The 24077-nt window shown below is 42.4% G+C and overlaps 1 protein-coding gene across 1 annotated transcript in view; it reads left to right on the top strand.

Annotated features, from left to right (window-relative positions):
* LOC102388086 (aspartyl/asparaginyl beta-hydroxylase) overlaps positions 1–24077 on the top strand; it is a 63913-nt gene that overhangs the window by 12447 nt on the left and 27389 nt on the right. The window contains exons 2-7 of the mRNA XM_025198492.1: positions 615–700; positions 3426–3512; positions 6143–6293; positions 12801–12937; positions 22687–22785; positions 23254–23263. Coding sequence (XP_025054277.1) covers positions 615–700; positions 3426–3512; positions 6143–6293; positions 12801–12937; positions 22687–22785; positions 23254–23263 — 570 coding nt within the window. The remainder of the gene's footprint in view (positions 1–614; positions 701–3425; positions 3513–6142; positions 6294–12800; positions 12938–22686; positions 22786–23253; positions 23264–24077) is intronic.

The raw sequence follows: 24077 nt of genomic DNA on the forward strand, positions 1-24077 counted from the left end.
AAGAGTAGAAGAGAAAGGTAAAGAAGTGTGGAGTGGGACAAGTGGAGAAAGGGTATAGAGTGGTAACAATATATATCTTCTCCTTTCTTAGTCTGATTATCTTTTGATGGCACCAAGAAATGTAGCTTTTGTTCTTGAATTGCTGTTGATGTGTGTAATGGTTGTTTTATATTGATTACTTGTTAGAAATGTCATTAGTCAACTGGTGCGTGTTTAATTTTTTTATATATGAAGACATTTAATCGTAGGTGCAACTGTAGAAATGATTCATAACAACAAATACATTCATAATATGAAAGGAAGACATGATATCAGCATGGAAAATAACAATTTTCCTAATGTTTTTATAAACATTTTTCTTGTTGGACTAATTAGGCTGTTTGAAAACATTTGAATGTGCAAGCTAGAAAATGTTGTGTCTAAAAATCCATTTAGGTGAACAGTTATTCCATTTGTATGTACACATGCTAGGTCTCTTTTTCCTCGTGCATTCTGAAACCATTTTATTTGAGAATTAATTGTCTCACCACAACAATACTGTCTGGAAACATTCAACTAGCCAGCTGTGAAATCCCAACAAAAGTCCTGACTTTTTTGTTTTAAATCTCTTTTAGCTAAGAAGAAGAAACCAAAACTCTTGAACAAGTTTGATAAAACCATTAAAGCTGAACTTGATGCTGCTGAAAAGCTGCGTAAAAAGGTAGCATTTGAATTCTTCTTTCACATATTACAAACAAACAAACATAAAAAGTAACCTGTGAATGTTAGATTGTTTCTGTGCAAGTCCTCTTTTTTTTCCAAACCAAATATTCAGGCTTTACTTCAGGAAAAGCTCCCTTCAGTTCCTTCCCTTGAAGACAGCATGTTCACACTTCACCATGATGGTGATATGTTTTAGGCCATGTCTCAGCATATGCATGTGTGATGCTTGCCAGAGATGGCCTGAGGCCCCTGCAGCTGTGCCTCAAGTCAGTCTATTCACCCAGAAAACATTCGCTGAGCTTGTCTGGTGCACTCAGAATACTGAAGTGACTAAACCCTGACAGTGTCCAGAAAAGACTACTGTTGGAAACCCTGTCACCATCCGGCATGCTGGTCACAGCTGCATTTGGGACATGATGAGATGCCTGCCTGGATCATCTCTAAATACAAGGGTCATCATCTCCACAGTTCTTGAGACTTGTATGTTCTATAAATGCACTGGATCTTCAGGCCCTCAAACTGATGTGTGGAGTTTTTCCCTGTTGTGCAGCACTTGTTTGCTTATAGATACCACCTTTGTGAGAATCTGGTAACAAATCTTTGCTGCAAGAGATAATGCAAAGTTCCTTAATTTCTGTTCTGGAGAGGGCATGTTCCCTATCTGATGCCTTCCTCCTGGAATCACATTGTACATTTTCCCATTAATATTACTGATTTGGGGGGGTGATTGCCTGTCTTGGACAAGACTTGTCTTGGCTCATTCAGAGAAAGCATGTGACCCAGAATACTCTCAGCCAAAGTCATGCCTACACAGTCTCCAAACAAGCTCTCACTTCACAGAGACGTGTAACACTTTTTGCTACAACTGACAGTATTGATGCTAGTTGGATGATTAACTTGAAGAAGGACTTCTTGTCCTTTGTCCAGGCAATCCTGGTGCAAAACAGGAAACCATCTACATGGAACACTTCCAGATGAAAGGGATTGTCCATATGTGGAGTCAAATGAGACCTGGTACCTAAAACTAGATATCTAACCCTGATACCCAAGATTAAATTTGTTACTACAATTGGAAAGTTCGGAGTTCCCCTACAGTCAAGGTCTAGTAGTGCATCACCCTCCAATACAGATGCTCTCCCCTCTAACGGTACTGAAATGTTTTTAAGGGCCTGATCCATGCCTGCCTACAGTGCACAGAACCTACTCTGATTTGAGACTTTTACAACATCCTTCTCAAGTTCATGGACCCACTTTTTGAGCCCCTTTTGGAGTGCTCGATTAACCACCTTTCCTTCAGAATCTCCCTAGGCCAAGAGATACTTCCCTGTGTATCTTGTTCCAGAATGATTGACTGGTAGGGGCCTTATGCAAAATTCTTCTTCCCAGATGTGGTTTGAGTTGCACTTTTCCCATTTGTATGGCTGCAGGGGACAGGACTAGGAGCAATGGTGTCAAATTGCAGCAGGTGAAACTTTAGTTTGGATATTAGGAAGAACATTTAACTATGAGTGTGGTTAAGCACTGGAACAGGCTGTCCAGAAAGACTGTGAAATCTTCATCCTTAGATATTTTAACATGCATATTAGACAAACATTTGACTGGGATTGTTTAGTCAAGATGATCCTGCGTTGAGCAGGGGGTTGGACTAGATGGTCTCCTGAGGTCCCTTCCAACCCTACTTTTCTGATTCTATCATCAACCTTCTTTGTAAAAGCACCTTAAGATCTACAAGTTAAGTGCTATGTAAGAGCTAGGTGTTTATTATGAGTGAACCAATATACCTGTGTTCTTCCTTAAGCCACATTTCATCCATGGAGAAAAGAAATCTTCACACCATAAATGTATCTCATACACTTTGGTCTTACATTAACAGGGCTGAATCTTTCAGGTTGTCCCCACATCTGTTCATGATGCTTGGTAGGTAGCTATTTTAGAGGCCAAGACATTTAATCAAAAATGCTAAGGACTAGACCCAGTTTCACCTTACGCACGTAAATAGTAGTTTACCACCCGTATAAATACCAAACAAATTTTGGCACATATGCACATTTTGCAGTTCTACTTACAATGTTGTAGTCAGCATGTATTCCAGTGATTCTCTGCAAGCCAGTTTTAAGAGTTCTCTGATACCATGGACTTTGAATTGTGAAGGAACTGATTAGGTTTGCAGCCACCCTACCCTTTGTAGCTTTCTCATACGGGGAGATACAGAACACTTGTGCAGTCCCAATGACCAGAGCTATTCAGAATATTCCAAGCATACATGAAACACACTTGCAGGCAGATCTACACTGGAATCTCTATTATGGTCCCTGAAAGAGTTATATGAAGTAAAAATACATATGTGGAAATGAAAATTCTAGCTAGAACCTGCTGTTCCTTATGCTTTTGTTTTTTAGTTCTTTGATCACCCATATCTGACAATATGTAGTCTTTAACTTGTATGTTTTCAGCTAGTCAAAAGAAAATGTGTAAGACAGACAAAGCTATTGTTTTTAACCAAGAGTCTTGTTTTATGTCTAATCAGAATAATAAATTTCCCTGAAACAAGAAAGCAATAAATAATGTGCGAGAGAGAAACCTCTTAGTCAGTAATATGAAATCATGTGTTTCTGTTTTTGTTTTATTTACCTGGGAATATTAATCATGAAACATAATTCATCCCTTAGGATAAATGTTTTCCTACAAGATGCAACAAATATTTTTTACAATTCTTCTTATAGGGAAAAGTTGAAGAAGCACTGAAGGCATTTGAAGCCTTAGTGAACAAGTATCCACAAAGTCCACGAGGAAGATATGGCAAAGCACAGGTACCAGTGAAACAGTTATAAATGTAAAAATAATAATCAGAGTTTATCTAATTATGAATTTCTGTGTGCAAAGTAGTCTGTTTCTGTAGTTATGCATAATGGTCTTGGTTTTGTTTAAATTCAAACCATTTTTTTTCTATCCACTCTCCTAAAAATGAAGGCACTGGAAAATAAGCTTACTTCGTAATAATTTAGTGGCTTGATGTGATGCCTACAAAAAGAAATAATCATTTTATTTTCATAAAGCACAAGAGAATCCCATAGGACTAGGTGTAATAAAAGCCTATTTGAACTCATATTAATCAGGATGAGCAAAATAAAAACATCACAGTAGAAAGGAATTGTGCTGTGCTACAATTAATGAAGCATTTGAATTGCAATCACAAACAGTTTCTCTTGGTTAATAATAATCATTCTAGAACCAAAACACAGCTATCCAAGCAAGTTATGTACAGACACTAGTATGCCATGGATCAAATTCTCTGAGTATAAATGGGTGAAATGTCATTGCGTTTATTGCAGTTAAACCCTTTTATTCCAGAAGATTTGGGTCCTGTGCATAACTGAGCTTCAAAAAATGAACAAATGAACTCCCATGTTCACTAATATAAAGCTATTGTATTTAAAACTTTTAAAATTAATGCAGTATTGATATAAAATAATGAATCTAGATTGATTGACTTGTATATGTTTCTATTGTTGAACTACTTCTGGTGCATGAACAACACCTCCTCCTTGCCCTGCTGTTTAGCTAAACAGGAATGGAACACAGGCCTATAAAAATAGGAGAGATTAGGGGAAACGCTAAAATTTTGAGGTAGAAGACAGGGTAGAGATGCACCTTGTAGAACTGAATCAAAGATGGATAAGCTTTCATGAGGAAATCCTCACTTTATCAGATTTTGAAGATGCATCTAACCTGAGTGAACGTAAAAGGCATATTAAATAAGGCATGCACAATTTAATTCAGTGTTTAAAATGAAATATATATAGTATGGTCCTTTGCATGCGCGCGCGCGCACACACACACACACACACACACACACACACACGATACATATAGCATTCATATATATAAACGTATAATGGATCACGTCATACAAAGTAGAAATGTTTTGCACAAAAGTGAAGTTTTGAAATATCTCCTATTGCAGTCATTCAATGAGTCCATTGTCTTTAATGAAGTCTGATATCACTTGAAAAGTATTATACACATCTAAGTTTGCTTTAATATTTAAGGAGCAAAGTTCTTGGATGCATAGTAGTAAGTCCAATTTTTAGTGGGGTGGGGGGGCAGTTAGTTTTTTTTCAGAAGAAATCCTGGTTTGTTTTTTTCAAACACTACCCACAAAAATTTATAATCTGATATGGTTTAAAAACCAAAGACCAGATATTCAGTTGACATTATTTTGTTGATGTAAGTTGAGCTATGACAATATTGTATTCCAAATCTATAGATAGAGGCGTGTGAAACGGGCTGTATTCGATTTGCATTTGGCCCATATTCGGGACAGTGATTCAATTCATTGATTCGTATCACTGTCACGATTCAATTCAGATGAATCCGAATCTGAAGATTCAATGCTGATTCAGAGCATCAGTGATTTGGCCATAGACATAGCTTTAAATATTTTTTCTACATACCTCGAGGTACCAGGCGCGGCTCGTGAACACTGTGATGGTGGGGTGGATGGAGTGTCCCACAGAAGCGTGGGGACCCCCCTATGTGCTTGGCAGTAAACCTGGAAGTGGACCAGAAGTACTTCAGGTCTGCTGGGGAGTGCGTAGCCCCCGCCCCCCCCCCCAACTCCCTCGGCTCAGCATTTGGCCGTGGGGAGACCCTGGGTTTCCCCCCAGACCCAGGAGGCACCAGTCGCCAAGTCAGGGAGATGCGGGAGGAGGCCCCAGCATGCTCCCTGGTGGACCTGGAAGTGGGCCAGAAGTACTTCTGGTCCACTTCCAGGCCTGCTGCCGAGCACACTGGGCACCCCCCACCATGCTCCAGTGAGATGCTCCATCTGCCCCAGCATTGCAGCATTCGTGAGCCGCCTGGTACCTCGAGGTATGTAGAAAAAACATTTCAAGCTGTGTCTCTGCCCAAATCATTGAATCTTACCAAATCTCTCTGAATCTATTTGGAGGGGTCCAATTCAATTCGGAGAGATTAAAGGGTCTCCTGATTTGATTTAGATTTGGAGATTCGGCCACTGAAGCGGGACTAATCTCCGCCAAATTGAATTAGCAACCGAAGCTTCACACAGCCCTAACAGTTGGGTAGTGTTCTATGAGACTCAACCTTGTGGTTTTAGAATGTCTTTTTGAATACACTCAAGGAATGCAGTATTAAAAAAGTATATTATTCTTAATAGATTCATATGTGTATGTCTTCTCCTGTGTATGCTGACATACATTTTCCAGGGTAATATGAGTAATTATAAACTTCACTACAGTACTCGAGCAACCAACTAATTCCTCTTCCATACTCGCATGGAAATTTTACAGACTGGAAATTTTAAAATTCATCCCATTAATTAGGATTTATAACATTTACTATTTACACACACAACATATTTTTGAAAATTCTGAGAAAGGTGATGATTTCTTACTAGCAGTTTTGTGTCTCCATGCAGTCTGAGGATGACTTGGCTGAGAAGATGAGAAGCAACGAAATACTGCAAAAAGCCATCAGTACCTATGAGGAAGTGGCCAGCCTGTCAAATGCCCCAACTGATCTGATAAAACTGAGTTTGAAACGACAAGCAGACAGGCAGCAATTTCTTGGTAAGACAAATAAGCTTAGGTCTATGTCATAAATATGTAGAACTTCTAGGTGACATTTTCAAATGCTGAAGAAAATTAGGAATTCACTTCTATTGATTTTTCAGTGAGACTTACATTTTTAAATTCCATACATGCATCGTAAAAATCTCACCCTACAATGCTGTTAGTATGCATGTTATAGTACTGGCTACAAATTCATTATCCAAGACTGGGGACATATTGTGCTAGGTGCTGTGCATGAGGACAGTGAAAGAGGGTCCCTGACTCAAAAAACCAAACAAAAACCAAACAAACAAACCAAAACTTTCAAGCAAAGATAGAAGAGAAAAGTGGTGGTGTGTCTGTTTGGCAAAAGAACTGGGGCATCGTGAAATTAATTGATTTACCGGTGGCCATGCAGGAAGTATGCTTTGGTACTAGGAGCTGAACTCAATTCTCCTGAGTCCCAACATAATGCTTCTATCCACAAGATAATTCTTCCTCTCTGGATGTTTTGAAAAGTTTTACTTCTCTAAATAAAATATTCTGCATACATATTTTGAGGTTTCAAAAGGCTAGTTTGAAGTTGTAGATGAACTGTTAAGAGATTGTAACTGTTAACTATATAATATTATCAAACAGAAAATCTCATGTTATTACCCATAAACCTTTTGGCAGTTTTGTTTGATTAATATAATATACCCTATTAGCTTCTTCCAGTGAGTAACTAATTAGTAACATATTTAGCAAGGTATTACCCCATAAGTTGTGCAGTGTTACTTATCTTAGTAATTTGATTTGTTAGACCTTGGGGGGGTTAAAGTAAAATTTTCTACTCATCCAAAAAACTGTACATGCAGGGATGATTAGAGCAGGGGTACTTAACCACTGGCGTATGGTCCAGATCCAGCCCATGGAGCAATGTCCTCCAGCCCATGGGTGGCAACATTAATTGCTGCTCCCCTGCTGCCAAATTTCTGGACCCATGGGAATCCCAAGGCCTAGACATGTGGCCCTGTATAGGGCTGCATGCAGGTGTGTGGAGCCGTTTCCAGGCACATGGGGTCATGTTTGGGTGCACAGTGGTAGCCCAGCAGGGGCTGCATTCAGGTTCACGGCATCCAACCAGCAAACGTTATGTCTGGCCACATGGCACCAGACTGGCACCAAGACCTTTATTGTCTCTGTTACCCACCTCTCCAACCTCTCTGGACCTTCTCCAACTTCTCCACATCCCTTTTTAAATGTGGAGTCCAGAACTTCATTCATTACTCCAGATAAGGCCTAACCAGTGCTAAATAAAGAGGCACTATCACTTCCCATGTCTTGTACCTAATGCTTCTATTGATGCAGCCAAAAGCTGCATTTACCTGTGTGTATCTGCATCACACTGCAGACTTGTATTGAGTCTATGGTCTACCAAGACTCTCAAGTTCTTTTTCATAGTGCTGCCATCCAGCCAGGTGTCACCACTTTCAAATTTGTCTTTTTGATTATTCCTCCTGAGGTGTAGTACATTTGTCCACATTTAACTTCATTCTCTTAGCTGTAACCGAAATGCCCAGTCTGTCAAGATCTTTCTGAATAGTGCTTGCATCCTCCAGTGTGGTCACAATCCTTCCCAGTTTTGCATTGTCTGCAAACTTGCTCAAGAAGCTTTCTATGCTGTCATCCAGCTCACTAATAAATACATTGAGCAGCACTGGGCCCAGGACAGACCCCTGTGGGACTCCACTTGAAACCTTCTGCCATTTTGACATGATCCCATTAATAGATATCCTTTGCTTGCAGGTATTGAGCCATTTATCTATCCACCTAATAGTATTTTTATCTAGTGCACATTTCTCCAGTTTGTTTTGAGAAGGTCGCATGGGACATTGTCAAAAGCTTTGCTGAAGTCCAGATGCCTGTATCCACAGCATTCCCTTCATTCACTCAAGTAGTTACTTTGTCAAAGAAGGAGATCAAGTTAGTTTGAGACGATTTGTGTTTCATAAATCCATGCTGACTGCTTCCTTCTCTAGATGCTTGCAAATGGCCTTCCTTAGAGTGTATGTTCCAGTAACTTCCTAAGTATTGAGGTGAGGCCAATTGGTCTGTAGTTCCCTGGCCTTCCTTTTGGCTTTTCTTTTTTTTTTTTTAGAGGGGCACTAGATTGGCCCTCTCCAGTCCTTTGGTACCTGGCCCGTCTCCTATGACTTCATAAAGGTCATTGCCAAGGGCACCAAGATCTCCTCTGCCAGTTCCTTCAGTACCCTGGCATGAAGCTCACCCGGTCCTGCTGATTTATATTATTTGGACACAACTGACTGTCTCTTTTGTGATCTCCTCAGCTTGCCCCGTTCTTTATCCAGATATTCCTTATTATGTGTCTGGCTGCAACATAATTTTTTTGTGAAATCTGAGGCAAAGTAGCTAGTGAGTAGTCCCACCTTCTTTGCATCTTTGGTTAGAAGTTCCCCTTGGCTTGTTAACAGAGGACCCACAGCTTCCTTGGTCCTTTTGTACTGGCCAGCATACTTATAGAACCTCCTGTTGTTCTTAACCTCCTTTGCCAGATGCAGCTCATTCTTTACCTTTGCCTTCCTGATTGACCCTGCAGGTTCTTGCTGTTTCCTGGTATGCTTCTTTGGTATGCTTCCTTCTCCTATCCATTCTTCCATTGTCTATATGTTCTCTTTATGCATTTGAGATATTTTAGAAGCTTCTTGTGCAGCCACATTGATCCTTTGCCATTCTTCTTTTGAATCCATCATGTCAGGACAGTTTCTTGTTGGGGTTGTGGCCTTTAAAAGTTCCCAGCCCTCCTTGGTGCCTTTATCCTTCAATCTATCTTCCAGTGATACCATGCCTATTAACTCCTTAAGTCATAAGTTGTGCAGTGTTACTTATCTTAGTAATTTGATTTGTTAGACCTTGGGGGGGTTAAAGTAAAATTTTCTACTCATCCAAAAAACTGTACATGCAGGGATGATTAGAGCAGGGGTACTTAACCACTGGCGTATGGTCCAGATCCAGCCCATGGAGCAATGTCCTCCAGCCCATGGGTGGCAACATTAATTGCTGCTCCCCTGCTGCCAAATTTCTGGACCCATGGGAATCCCAAGGCCTAGACATGTGGCCCTGTATAGGGCTGCATGCAGGTGTGTGGAGCCGTTTCCAGGCACATGGGGTCATGTTTGGGTGCACAGTGGTAGCCCAGCAGGGGCTGCATTCAGGTTCACGGCATCCAACCAGCAAACGTTATGTCTGGCCACATGGCACCAGACTGGCACCAAGACCTTTATTGTCTCTGTTACCCACCTCTCCAACCTCTCTGGACCTTCTCCAACTTCTCCACATCCCTTTTTAAATGTGGAGTCCAGAACTTCATTCATTACTCCAGATAAGGCCTAACCAGTGCTAAATAAAGAGGCACTATCACTTCCCATGTCTTGTACCTAATGCTTCTATTGATGCAGCCAAAAGCTGCATTTACCTGTGTGTATCTGCATCACACTGCAGACTTGTATTGAGTCTATGGTCTACCAAGACTCTCAAGTTCTTTTTCATAGTGCTGCCATCCAGCCAGGTGTCACCACTTTCAAATTTGTCTTTTTGATTATTCCTCCTGAGGTGTAGTACATTTGTCCACATTTAACTTCATTCTCTTAGCTGTAACCGAAATGCCCAGTCTGTCAAGATCTTTCTGAATAGTGCTTGCATCCTCCAGTGTGGTCACAATCCTTCCCAGTTTTGCATTGTCTGCAAACTTGCTCAAGAAGCTTTCTATGCTGTCATCCAGCTCACTAATAAATACATTGAGCAGCACTGGGCCCAGGACAGACCCCTGTGGGACTCCACTTGAAACCTTCTGCCATTTTGACATGATCCCATTAATAGATATCCTTTGCTTGCAGGTATTGAGCCATTTATCTATCCACCTAATAGTATTTTTATCTAGTGCACATTTCTCCAGTTTGTTTTGAGAAGGTCGCATGGGACATTGTCAAAAGCTTTGCTGAAGTCCAGATGCCTGTATCCACAGCATTCCCTTCATTCACTCAAGTAGTTACTTTGTCAAAGAAGGAGATCAAGTTAGTTTGAGACGATTTGTGTTTCATAAATCCATGCTGACTGCTTCCTTCTCTAGATGCTTGCAAATGGCCTTCCTTAGAGTGTATGTTCCAGTAACTTCCTAAGTATTGAGGTGAGGCCAATTGGTCTGTAGTTCCCTGGCCTTCCTTTTGGCTTTTCTTTTTTTTTTTTTAGAGGGGCACTAGATTGGCCCTCTCCAGTCCTTTGGTACCTGGCCCGTCTCCTATGACTTCATAAAGGTCATTGCCAAGGGCACCAAGATCTCCTCTGCCAGTTCCTTCAGTACCCTGGCATGAAGCTCACCCGGTCCTGCTGATTTATATTATTTGGACACAACTGACTGTCTCTTTTGTGATCTCCTCAGCTTGCCCCGTTCTTTATCCAGATATTCCTTATTATGTGTCTGGCTGCAACATAATTTTTTTGTGAAATCTGAGGCAAAGTAGCTAGTGAGTAGTCCCACCTTCTTTGCATCTTTGGTTAGAAGTTCCCCTTGGCTTGTTAACAGAGGACCCACAGCTTCCTTGGTCCTTTTGTACTGGCCAGCATACTTATAGAACCTCCTGTTGTTCTTAACCTCCTTTGCCAGATGCAGCTCATTCTTTACCTTTGCCTTCCTGATTGACCCTGCAGGTTCTTGCTGTTTCCTGGTATGCTTCTTTGGTATGCTTCCTTCTCCTATCCATTCTTCCATTGTCTATATGTTCTCTTTATGCATTTGAGATATTTTAGAAGCTTCTTGTGCAGCCACATTGATCCTTTGCCATTCTTCTTTTGAATCCATCATGTCAGGACAGTTTCTTGTTGGGGTTGTGGCCTTTAAAAGTTCCCAGCCCTCCTTGGTGCCTTTATCCTTCAATCTATCTTCCAGTGATACCATGCCTATTAACTCCTTAAGTTGAATGAAATCTGCCTCTCTGAAATCTAGCATCCTAATTTTGCTGACCTTATGCTTTCCCTGTCTCACAATTTGGAATTCTATTGTATCATGATTGCTTACTCCCAAGTTACCCATCACCTTCACATGCTTCACCAATTCTTCCCTGTTAGTCAGGACAAGATCCAAGCTAAATTATCCCCTAGTCATATCCTCCACTTTCTGAAACAGAAAGTTGTTTTTCACACAAGTCAGGAATTGGCTGGGCATTTTATGTTTGGCTGCATTGTTCTTTCAGCAGATGTCCAGAAAATTGCAATTTCTGATCACTACCATCCCATAGCTTTTGGATAGATGTGTCACCTTCTTGAAGATTGCCTCATTCACTTCCTCTTCCTGATTTAGGTGGCCTATAACAAATCCCCACCATTATATTGATGCTGTATCTTTCAACTTTCATCCTCACCCAAATGCATTCTGCTTTTCTGTCTTCTTCCTCCTGAACCAGGGAACAAGTGTATGTGTGTTTGACTTACAAGGCAATACCACCACCTTTTCTCTCAACCCCGTTCTTCCAAAACAGTGTGACTCTCCATGTTGATGTTCTAGTCATAAGAGCTCTACCACCAGGTCTCTGTGATGCCAATCAGATTGTAGTTCTTTTCACAGGCTCCAGCATCCAGCTTATCTTGTCTATTCCCCACCCATGCATAGGATTTATTTTGCGTTTTGACCTACTCACTTCCCTTTTGTTCTACTTTTTGCAGTCCTGTAGTGCTCTTTCCCAGAGTTAAGTGACTTATTTTGAGTCCTTTCCCCTCTGGGCTGTGTGATCTGTTGCTGAAGGGCTTTGATCACTATCCTCTGTGGAACCCAATTTAAATCCCTCCTTACTAGGTTGGCCAGATGATGCCCAAAGATGCTCTTTCCCATTCTCGCCAGATGGATCCCATCTCTTGATAGCAGTCCTCCTCCCAAGAGCATCTGCCCAGTGTTGAAGAAGCTGAGGCCTTCACGTTGACACCACCATCTCGGCCACTTCCAGGATATGGTGGTCTTTGCTTGGATATTATAGCCATCTCTCATATCCCTTCTCAGCCCTCCACCTTCCAAACTGAAAAGCAGTGGAATCGTTGCTTTCAGTGAGAGCCTTCACATATTTAAAGTTAAGAACATGCTTAAATTCTTTGATAAATTGAGGCCTCAATTGGTGTTAAAATGTGTAGCACTTTGAAACCTGAATAGGTAAGGAAACTATAAAATCAGTGTCTTGTTACTCTAATTACTGCAGTACATATAATTCTCCACTAGAGGCTCCCATAATACTGGATGATATGTTTGATATGCAGTTTCCTTAAGGTATTGACTGTAAGACTATACAAATGACAATAATTGAATAAATGTATTCATATATACTAACGTCCATTCTGTGTTCTGCATCAAAAGTGATCATTAATAAAACTAGAGAACTCTTTTAACTTGTATTTTCTCAGAATATGTAATAGATAAGCAGATTGTATTTAGTATTTACAAATTACATTCTCTCATAATTTATTTTTGTTGAATCAAATTAGGTCGCATGAGAGGATCTCTCGTTACTCTGCAAAAATTAGTTGATCTGTTTCCCAATGATACTTCATTAAAGAATGACCTTGGAGTAGGTTACCTCTTGATAGGGGATAACAGCAATGCGAAGAAAGTTTATGAGGAGGTAAGCTTCCATTTCAGTTGGGAAAATGTAATAAGCTCCAATATATTTATTCTGAAGAGTTCTTACTTTTAGCTGCTTTAATTTTTTTTTAAATATATCATATATATTGGTCTTATGGCTAGCATAAATAACATTTTTGCTAGTAAACCATTTCTTTATTTTGTAACTCAAAGATTCCTGTTACCAATGTGCTACTTTTCATAAACTAATAAAGTAAAAGGGATTATGTAACTAGCATAAATTGACCTCCTTTGTCCCATAGTAACCTGCTGTCCCTACATATTTATAATGTAAAATATAAACGTAATGCTCACAGTAATACAGGAAATCCTCAATTTATCCATAGGACAGAATGCAAAAGAGATAAAAAACAAACAAACCATCCTCTGTTCTGTAGGGATCAGGGCTCATGGACAGAGGTGATATCATTTATTAGACCAACAAGATTTTTGCAAAAAAATTTCTTTAATTGCAATCTTTTGGGTACAAACACCCTTCATCAGGCATCAAAGAAAAGTTTGTAAAAGTTCTCCTGGGTAGAAATGAAAGTTCATATTTCATAGGATTTCACAGAGGGGTCAATGGATGGAAAATCCCCCTGGGCTGTTCAAACTCTGGCTTCCCAGTCCTAGTGACAGTTTTCACCATCTTTTAAGCATGGTGATATATGTGATACGAACTATCCAGGGGGATTTGTATCTCCTGTCATCATGCTGAGGCTGTCTACTGGTGAGGAGAGTTTCTGTATCCATTGGATGGATAAACTGCATTGTCAGGAAACCCTCTTATATGGATGGAAATTCACCCAGACTGGTAAGGCAGGCGCCACCATAGCTCAGTCTGCCTGTGGGGCTGTGAAAGCTGAATGAAGAGAGACCATGACTGTTTCCTGACAATGCTGGTGCATTTATTGGACCATTTAAACCTGCAGGTTAATTTAGATTAGCTAGCAGCAGCAGAAGGCTGTTGGTCTGAGCCTGGAAAATGGAGCAGACTGCATGTCTGGGTCGGTATGTGTTCTGGGTCTAGAGGCAAGCCCTGCCCTCAGTGTAATCAGGAGAACTTGTGTCTCCCGGGATCCTCACAGAGAGGAGATTGGGATTAAATTGTATGCCAGGTATAGGGGATGGTTGTAGTTAGAAGGGAGAATTTGCCTCCAACACACAACAGCTCCCAGATACTCCCAGATAGTGTTACTGCAGCTTTGGCAGTTCATAGGATAATAGAAAAGTAGGGAGGAAGAGACCTCATCAGGTCACTTAGTCCAGACCCCTGTACAAGGCAGGATCATTCCTGACTAAACCATCCCATTCAAATGTCTGTCTAATCCAGTAGTTCTCAACCTTTTTAGATGCATGGAATCCATTGGAAAATGCCAGCTTTAGTTTTCTTTTCTTTTTTATGACTACAGAAAAATAATAGAGCAATTCTTTTGTTGCAAAGAACCCAGACAAGCCAAAACAAGTCAGAATGTTTTGACACTGAATTCCTATTTAAAATGTCTGGGTTTATCTTGTGAATCATATGTGCACACCTTACAATGCCCACAGAACTCTTGAAATGATCTCAAGGCACCCCTGATTGAGAATCAGCACCCTGATTGATTATCGCTCAGGAGGGACCTCAGGAGGTCATCAAGTCCAACCCCCTCAAAGCAGAAGCATCCCCACTAGATCATTCCAGCCAGGGCTTTGTTGAGCTGGGCCTTAAAAACCTTAAAGGATGGAGAGTCCACAACCTCTCTGGGTAACCTGTTCTAGTGCTTCACCACCCTTCTAGTGAGAGAGTTTTTCCTAATATCCAACTTACACCTCCCTTGCTGCAACTTGAGACTACTGCTTCTTGTTCTGTCTCTGTTATCACCGAGAACAGTCTAGCTCCATCCCTTTTGGAATCATCCCTCAGGTAGTTAAAGGCTGGTATCAGATCCCCCTTCTCTTCAGTCTTCTCTTCTGCAGACTAAACAAACTCAGTTCTCTCAGTCTCTCCTCAGAAGTTGTGTGCTCAGTCCCCAAATCATTTCTGTTGCCCTCCACTGGACTGTCTGCAACTTGTCCACATCCTTTCCCTAATGGGGGGGCCCCAAACTGGATACAGTACTCGAGATGTGGCCACACCAGTGCTGAATAGAGGGAAATAAAGGCAGTCCTCAGACTTATGACGCAATTGGTTCCTGAAAACTGTGTTAAGTCAAAACGTCATAAGTTTGAACCAATTTTCCAATAAGAACAATGTTAGAAAAGGGGGATTGGTTCCTTTATGATGCTCGACACAGGTGGTAAATCTGTTGTGGGGCAGGGGTATAGGAGGGCAGATCAGTGCCCCGCAATGAAGGAGGGATTGGGGCTGGGGCTCAAGCTAGTGCTGGGACGGGGAGGGAGGGAAGAGGTATGGAGGAGCAGATCAATGCCCCGCAGTGAAGGAGGGATTGGGACTGGGGCTGGGGCAAAAGCTGCCCAGCTGGGGTAGAGGGGCACGGGGAGGGGTTGGGGCAGCTCCCACCACTTCACACTGCCAGCCTGGGAGCGGCTTATGTGGCGGCTCTTACCGCTGCTCCCGCTGCAGATCCAGAAAGGCATAGGGAAGTTGTGCCTCCAGATCTGTGTGGAGTGGACAGGGCTGGGGCTGCTCCGGGCTGTGCTCTGGACAGGCGGTGGAAGGCACTGGAGCAGGGGCTATACCTTCTTGCTGCTTGCCTCGCCAGGGTGGGGTGGGCAGAGCCACTGCACTGCCTCTGGGCAAGCAGTGTGCAGTATCAGGAGTTGCCCCTGTCCCCTGATGCCTCCAAGATGAACAGCAGCTTTGTCCTGTGCCCCCCTGTCCCGCCCTGGCTCAGCAAGCAGCAGCAGGGCATGAGGGGGTGTACCCCCGGCTTGGGGGGCCGTGAGGGGGCTGCAGTCACCTCATAGCCCCCACAGCCTGCCTAGAGTGCAGAAAGGTGCATCCCTGGCCCCGCCCACCTCACCCCAATCCAGGGGCACACCCCCCATGCCCTGCAGCCATTTGCCCAGCTGGGGCAGGGCAAGGGAGCACAGGACAAAGCTGCTGCTTGTCTGGGAGGCACGAGAACGCCAGGGTGGCTCCTGCTGCTGCATGCCACTTCTCTGGAGGCAGCACGGCGGCTCTGCCCTGCCATGGTGGGGTGAGCAGCAGAAGGGCATAGCCCCTGCTCCCAGCACCTTCTGCCACCTGCCCAGAGCACAGCCCAGTGCAGCCCTGGCCCCTCTCACCCCATGCAGATCCGGGGGCACACGCACCCCGCCATGCCCTCCCAGACCGGCGGTGGGAGCAGCAGTGAGAGCCATCAGATAAGTCACTCCCAAATCGATGGCGCGCAGTGGCAGAAGCTGCCCCACCACTTCCCCATGCCTCCCCACCCCGGTTTTTTATCCACCTTACAGTCCATTCATCAAGCCCATACTTTCTTAGCTTGTTTGCAAGAATGCTGTGGGAGATGGTATGAAAACCATGCTAAAGCCAAGGTATATCATGTCCACTGCTTTTCCCGCATCTACAGAGCCAGCCATCTTATTGTAGAAGACAATCAGGTGGGTCAGGCATGATTTGCCCTTGGTGAATCCATGCTGACTGTTCCTGATCAACTTCTTCTCCAAATGCTTAGAAATGGTTTCTTTGAGGAACTGCTCCATGATTTTTCTGGGGACTGAAGTGAGGCTGACAGGTCTGTAGTTCTCTGGATCCTCCTTCTTTCATTCATTAACGATGGGCACTATATTCCCCTTTTTCCAATTGTCTGGGACCTCCTCTGATCACCATGAGTTTTCACAGATAATGGCCAGTAGCTCTGCAGTCACATCAGCCAACTCCCTCAGCACCCTTGGATGCATTGCATCTGGCCCCATGGACTGTACACATTCAGCTTTTCTAAATGATCCCTAACCTGTTCTTTCACCACTGAGGGCTGCTCACCTTCTCCCCAAACTGTGATGCCCAGTGCAGTAGTCTGGGAGCTGACCTTGCCTGTGAAGACCAAGGTAAAAAAGGCATTGAGCACTTCAGCCTTTTCCTCATCATCTGTCACTAGGTTGCCTCCCTCATTCAGTAAGGGGACCTTCCTCTTGTTGCTAACATATTTATAAAAACTCTTGTTGTTACACTTCATGTCCCTTGCTAGGTGCTCCATTTGTGCTTTAGCCTTTCTGATTTCATCACTGCTTGCCCAAGCAACACTCTTATACTCCTCCCTAGTTGTTTGTCCAAGCTTCCACTTTTTGTAAGCTTCCTTTTTGTGTTTGATCTCACTGAAGAGTTCTCTGCTAAGCCAAACTGATCACTCGCCACATTTGTTATTCTTCCTCCACATCAGGACCCCCTAAGAGGCCACTCCAAGGGGGAAAGGAGTCCAGGAGAGCTGGTTGTATTTTAAAGAAACCTTACTGAGGGCTTTGAGCAAATCACTTAGGCCCCATGAACATGTTACACTTGAGGCATGATTAACCAGTTAATCGCACCTTTAAGTGTCACCCAGCCACATGTTCAATTCATTTAATGGTGAGATAAAAAGAGGAATAAGCTAAAAGTTATTCCACAACATATGTATAATAACTTGGTAACTGCTTCCTATCATGCTATTAATTGAATGTGTGGCCAGGGGCCCCTGTAGCTGGGAACCCCGTCAGGTGATTGGAGCTCCCAGCTGTAGGGGGGAGCCCAAGCACCCCTGCAGCTTGGAGACCACAGCTGCTGTGATCTCCCAGCTGTGGGAGTGCTCTGTGCGCTCCTGTGGCTAGGAGACAACTGCTGCTATCTGCCAGCCATGAGGGCTCCACATTCACTCCTACAGCTGGGAGACTAGTGCTGCAATCTCCCAGCCACAGGGGTACACCAGCTCCCAGCCATAGGAGCTTCCTTCTTGCTAGTGCATGGAGAGCCTGGGACCAGGATTTAATGAAACTCTTTGCATTAAGTTTTTACTGGTTGAGGTATCATTGGCTGTTACAAAGGAAACAGAATAATCTAAATGTGTGTCTTAATAGGTAAAGACTTTTCAATTTGTATTTGATAGTTCATCTGCTTATTTTTGATTGAAGCTATCATCATTGTTACATCAGAACTGGATACTGAAAATGAGATATAAGCAGAATTGTTTCATAACAGTTTTTTCTCCCCAAAATTTTCAATAAGGTGATAGCAGCTGTGATAGTCAGATTTTTATTTTAGACTCTTAAATGAAACACATTCTTTTTACTTCAAGGATGGCAAACCTAAATGTTGAATCATAAATCAAAAGACTGTACAGCTATAGTTTAAGATGTGGGAAATATGTCCCGTTTCTTAGCAAGTACTTTATCAGACTCTCCGCTGTACCACAGCTGGAAAGGAATACAAAGAAATAGAAAGGGGTTTAGTTTCTTTCTTTTGTTTGATGTCCATCTTTTGAATCTTTTATTTAGGAAATGAAGTACAGTATGTTGAAAGTAATTCTTCGAGAAGCCAGGAGTACATTTATTTTTCAGAGGTCTACAGATCATTATTTAGCACTATTTAAGAGGCTGTTCATATGCAGAGCAAGTGATCCAAAGGCAAATTTTCTTTCTGTCCCTCTGTGCCACATATTGGTTATTACTTTGAATACCTGAGGTTTATTTCTGAGGTTATTATCTGAAGTGTATTTCTGTACCCATGGTTAGTACTTAATGGGCAGTTTAGCATAACTTGTTGCCAAACATAATTAATATTGCACAGAACGCTATGTTAATGCAATTGGCATTGAATATCTCTACTCTAATTTATGCTGATACTGTTCCTTTGCTTCATGGCAGGGGTCATGTATATAGGTATTGCTTATATGCAGCTAGGTATATTTAACACAAGCTGTTCTGCCTGTGTTAATTAGATGCACTGCTCTTGTAATAAAAACAAATTATAACAAAAGGATTAGGCTTTTAAATCCTTTGGAAGTCATTGTTTGGTCCCATTTGGACTAGTATTTGAGCCTGTATATACCCATCTGGAACAAAATTATCCCTTAGTTTATCACTACTAGCACTTAACAAAAACCAGTATCCAAAATTTGTTTTTTTTTTAAACTGCACAAATTGCATTAGATAAAGTACATTTATACAGTCAAGCAGTCAAGTATCAGTGCGCATATGTTGGAAATGTGATGTCCATATATGTATTCTCTCTAAGTGTGTTTGTTGTTGGGTTGTTTTTTTTTTTCTTCGCTTTTTTTTTTTTTTTTTTTTTAGAAGAACTGGTGTTTGCCAAAATGAACCAAAGGTCACATATGGTGTTGTGTCTCTTTGTTTATTGTTGATATGGCTTATCAGTCACTTAGGATTGAGACACACTGGTCTATAAAACGCTGTAGCCAGATCATGTCATATCAAAGGCAATGCTGTTTTCCTGGCACTAATGGTTATGATGGTGCTCAGGGTGAATTCTAAATCCATAGTTTTACTAGTTATTCTTATCTCTATTTTAGCCAGATTCTGTATTGGCTTATACCTTTGCAATACTTTATTCCAAAATGAATATGAAATACTATCATTCTTCCCTGCTTGGATTTTACACCCAGTCTACACTCATCTTGCATAGGTATATATGGCTATTTGAGGTTTACAATCTCACAAAATCCAGATCAAGGAAAAGGAGAAAGGTACTTGCTCCAAGAACACTTTCAGAGGCTGATCAAGCTCTTGTTTATTTTAAAGGGAGCATTAAGTTAGACAATGACGGGAGAGGGGAAATGGATGCAATATCTATCTATGCATTTTAAGGGTTGTCAATTTTTTCTGTGTTTTTAAAAGCATAAAATAAGTTAACCACAAATCAGCTTAGCAATATGACAGATATATGGTATGACATACACAATTAGAGTAACAGAAATATAAGTCTACGAGGAACTTCAGGAGATTATCTAGTCCATTCCTCTCTCCCCTCACCACCAAGGTAAAAATGGACTAGCAAATATGTCTAACATGGTCTTGAAAACTTCCAATGATTGTTCTGAAGAGTCTCAGAACATAGAGAGTGAAAGTGGTGAAAACAGTTTGAAGGCCTTGGAGTTTAGGCTCATCAGCTTTGCTCACTGACCATTATTCACCTGAAATACTCCAACTATACAGGGCCAAGGGCTTCATTACCTTATCTCTCCCCCATACAGACAGAACCTTTCAAGCACTGTTCTCCAGTGCACCTGCATTTAGCCTACTAGCACCTCACTGTTTTCTTCCCTATAGAAAAAAAAAATTAACTTAAGCTAGAACTCAAGAATTGCTGAAGTTTTAGAGGGTATAGGTTCAGTTTAGCACAGCTTAGTTGCTACTGACACAACCACTGACTAGTATAGAAGCAGGCTAAATCTTGTCAAGCACCACAAGTCTTTCACTACTTGCTCACTACCCTTTGTGCCCAAAAGGAAGAGACAAGTTTCCTAGGAATGCAGTGAGAGAGAATTCATAAAGAGGTTCAGCTTACTGTAATACAAAGGTTCATGGGATGGATTTCTCTTCCAGAAATCTTAATGCCACAAATGACTTAATACACTTAAGGTTGTTGGTTGTAGCCATGTTGGTCTAAGGACATAGGCAGACAAGGTTCTTTGGGTAGGTGTGATATCTTTTATTAGACCAACTAAAACTAAGCTCGTGGTGCTTTATGAGCGCTCGTGGTGCTCGGACCAGGTGCCAGATGATTGGAAGATAGCCAATGTGGTCCCCATCTTTAAGAAAGGGAGGAGGGAGGACCTGGGCAACTATAGGCCCATCAGTCTTACCTCAATCCTGGGAAAACTCTTTGAGAAGATCATCAAGGAGCACATCTGTGATAGGCCAGCATCGGGATGATGCTCAGGGGCAACCAGCACAGTTTCATTAGGGGCAGGTCATGTCAGACCAACCTGATTGCCTTTTACGATCAGGTCACAAAAGCATTGGATGCAGGTGTCGCCGTGGATATAGTCTTTCTGGACTTCAGCAAGGCCTTTGACACTGTCTCCCACCCCATCATCATTAAAAAACTAGGCGACTGTGGCATCAATGCCTACAAGATGGATTGCTAATTGGCTGAAGGGTCATACTCAGAGGGTGGTGGTGGACGGGTCATATTCGACCTGGGGGGAAGTGGGCAGCGGAGTCCCCCAGGGCTCGGTCCTTGGGCCCGCACTGTTCAATTTCTTTATCAGTGATTTGGACGACGGGGTGAAAAGTAACCTGTTCAAATTTGCTGCTGATACCAAAATTTGGGGGTGGGCACGCTAGTAGGGAGGGAAAGACGGCAGAAAGACCTGGATAAGTTGCAAGGGTGGGCTAACAAAAACAGGATGCGTTTCAATACTGACAAGTGCAGGGTGCTGCATTTGGGCAGTAGTAACCAGCAGCACACTTATAAGATGGGAAACTACTGGTCAGGCCACAGCTGTAGTACTGTGTCCAGTTCTGGGCACCCCACTTCAAGAGGGATGTGGACAACATTGAGAGGGTCCAGAGGAGGGCCACCCGCATGATCCGGGGACAGCAGGGCAGACCCTACAATGAGAGGCTACGGGACCTGAACCTGTTCAGCCTTCACAAGAGAAGGCTGAGGGGGGACCTTGTGACCATCTATAAAGTCACTAGGGGGGACCAGAAGGGTTTGGGGAAGACCTTGTTTCCCCTAGCGCCCCCCGGGATAACAAGGAATAATGGCCACTAGTTGTTGGAGATTAGGTTTAGATTAGACATCCGTAGGAACTACTTCACAGTTAGGGCTGCTAGGATCTGGAACCAACTTCCAAGGGAAGTGGTGCTGGCTCCTACCCTGGGGGTCTTTAAGAAGCGGCTCAATGCCTACCTGGCTGGGGTCACTTGAGCCCAGTTTCCCTCCTGCCCAGGCAGGGGGTCGGACTTGAAGATCTACAAGGTCCCTTCCGATCCTACTTCTATGATTCTGTGAAATAGTTGGAAAAATTGTTCTCTGCAGATTTTCAGGCACAAATGCCCTTCAGGCACAGGGAAAGTCTGTTGGTGTTTATGTGCTTTCCTGGATAGGAAATGCATTGTTTTCCTAATTTCCACCTACTTACATTCTCACTGTTTGGCCTCCTATCATACTTTTAGCTTCTTTCATTCCTTGGAGATCTCAGAACAACTGTGGAGTTTCCCTATGCCTGAGAGATCTTTGTGCCAACTACTCAGTTGGTCTAATAAAAGATATCACATCTACTCAAAGAACCTTGTCTGCGTAATGCACTTAAGTGTTTCCTCACAGTGTGTATCTTCACTGAAGTCATGGTGCTTCTCAGCAGGATAAACTAGCTCATACTGAATTTCTTGCTGCTAACTTGGTTATCTGTATGCTACACAGCAGTTACTTCAACTGTAGTGTATATGTGCCCATTGGGTGGCTGTTCTCACTCAAGCTAATGTGAGGCAAGTAACTAGACTATAGAATAACTCTCATTACCTCTACAGTGAAGATTTACTCTGAGACATGACAGGGAGAAAGGAAAAGAGAAAATAATATAATGGAACAGCTAATTAAGGTAACATGCTTATGGTTAAGTTAATTTCTGCAGCTGCTAACCTTTGGTCATAAAGATATATTTGTGACTGTTACTTTATCTGTAAAGTATTGTGGAGAGATACAAAAGGCTGTATGTGGGTTGTTAGAGAATGAAGGATAAAATACAATTTTGTTAAACCACAACATCCTAATACATTGGCTCAATCTGGTTTCCATGTACTGAGCAAACCTATTTTGAAAATAGAGCCATAAATAAAAGTTGCTTGTTTCCCTTAAAATAGGTTCTGATTCTGGCTCCAGATGACGGCTTTGCTAAAGTACATTATGGATTCATCCTCAAGGCAGAAAACAAAATAGCTGAGAGCATTCCATATTTGAAGGTACAGTAATATTTCCATATGTTATATTTTATATTATAAAATTCCCTATTTTATGAGTAGAAAAATATTAGAAGTCGGGGTGCACCAATAGAGAATTTTTGGGCCGCTACTGATGGCTGATTTTTAAGGAGCCATATTGGCCAATACTGATCCAATTCTGATATGCAGCCCTGCAGCATTGAGAGTGGCATCCAGCTGGTAAGTCTGTTGTGGGGGAAAGGACGGTGGGAGAGAAGGGGTGGGGGGCAGATCGAGGCCCCCATGGTGAGGGAAGGAGTGGAGATGTAGCTGGAGTAGGGGCAGGGGCAGGCACTGCTCAGCTGGTGCGGGGCAGGGCACAGGATGAAGCTGGCTCATCTGGGGGGCCATGGGGAGGGAGGCGGGGGGAGGGAGGGGGCAGCTTCTGCCACTGCACGCACCCTAGGAGGGCATGGGGGGCATGTACCCTGGGATTTGTACATGGGGCAGGGTGGGGTGGGCTGCCACTGGAGGCTGGGGCCAGGGCTGCACCAGGCTCTTCCTGGCAGAGGGGCTGGGCTGGGCCTATGCCCCTTCCTTCCCCCCTCACCCTTTCCCTCACAAAAGACTTACTGGACCCGGTTACTCTCCACACTCCCCCAAGCTGTGCCCCTGGCTTCGTGCATGCACGGGGCATTTATCAGCCTCATCAGACAAAAGAAGGCAGTTGTCGAGACTCTCAATTCTCTTCATATCAGTGCCAATCCGATATGGGACCGCTGTATTGGTGCACCTCTAGTTATAAGAAAGGAAAAAAAGTAAAGTAACACAGATCTATCCCTAAATATAGTAATTATAAGTGATGATTATTACCCCAAAATACATTTAAAATTGCAGAGGTCTACTCCCTGTAAACTGAAACAACCTTATACATCAAAGATTAAGTATATTTTCTTGATTACTAATATGATACTCGTGTGAGATGGGCAAATTTCATTGTCTGGTTGTTTTAAGGTGGCCAAATTTCAAGTTGTCCATTTGAATGCTCTTGAATGTTCATGAGAAAATATGATAATATTAACTCCAACTTGTCATTTCTACTAAAATTAGTAAGGGTGGAAATGGGAGAGTTTGAAGAAAATTACGGTTTTTTTAAGTTTTCTTTTTGTCTGAAATGAGTGGTATATTTTGTCAAACAGGTTAACAAAAAAAGTATGCTGCATATATTTACATACTACTATACTTTATAGTGTTTACCTCTTGCATAGAATTAGACGCTTATTTGTAATAATCAAATTGACTCTTAGTTTTTACTGGTCTTTATTTTATTCTTT

Source organism: Alligator sinensis, unplaced genomic scaffold (assembly GCF_000455745.1).
Source record: "Alligator sinensis unplaced genomic scaffold, ASM45574v1 scaffold860_1, whole genome shotgun sequence".
In the NCBI taxonomy this organism is placed as follows: domain Eukaryota; kingdom Metazoa; phylum Chordata; order Crocodylia; family Alligatoridae; genus Alligator; species Alligator sinensis.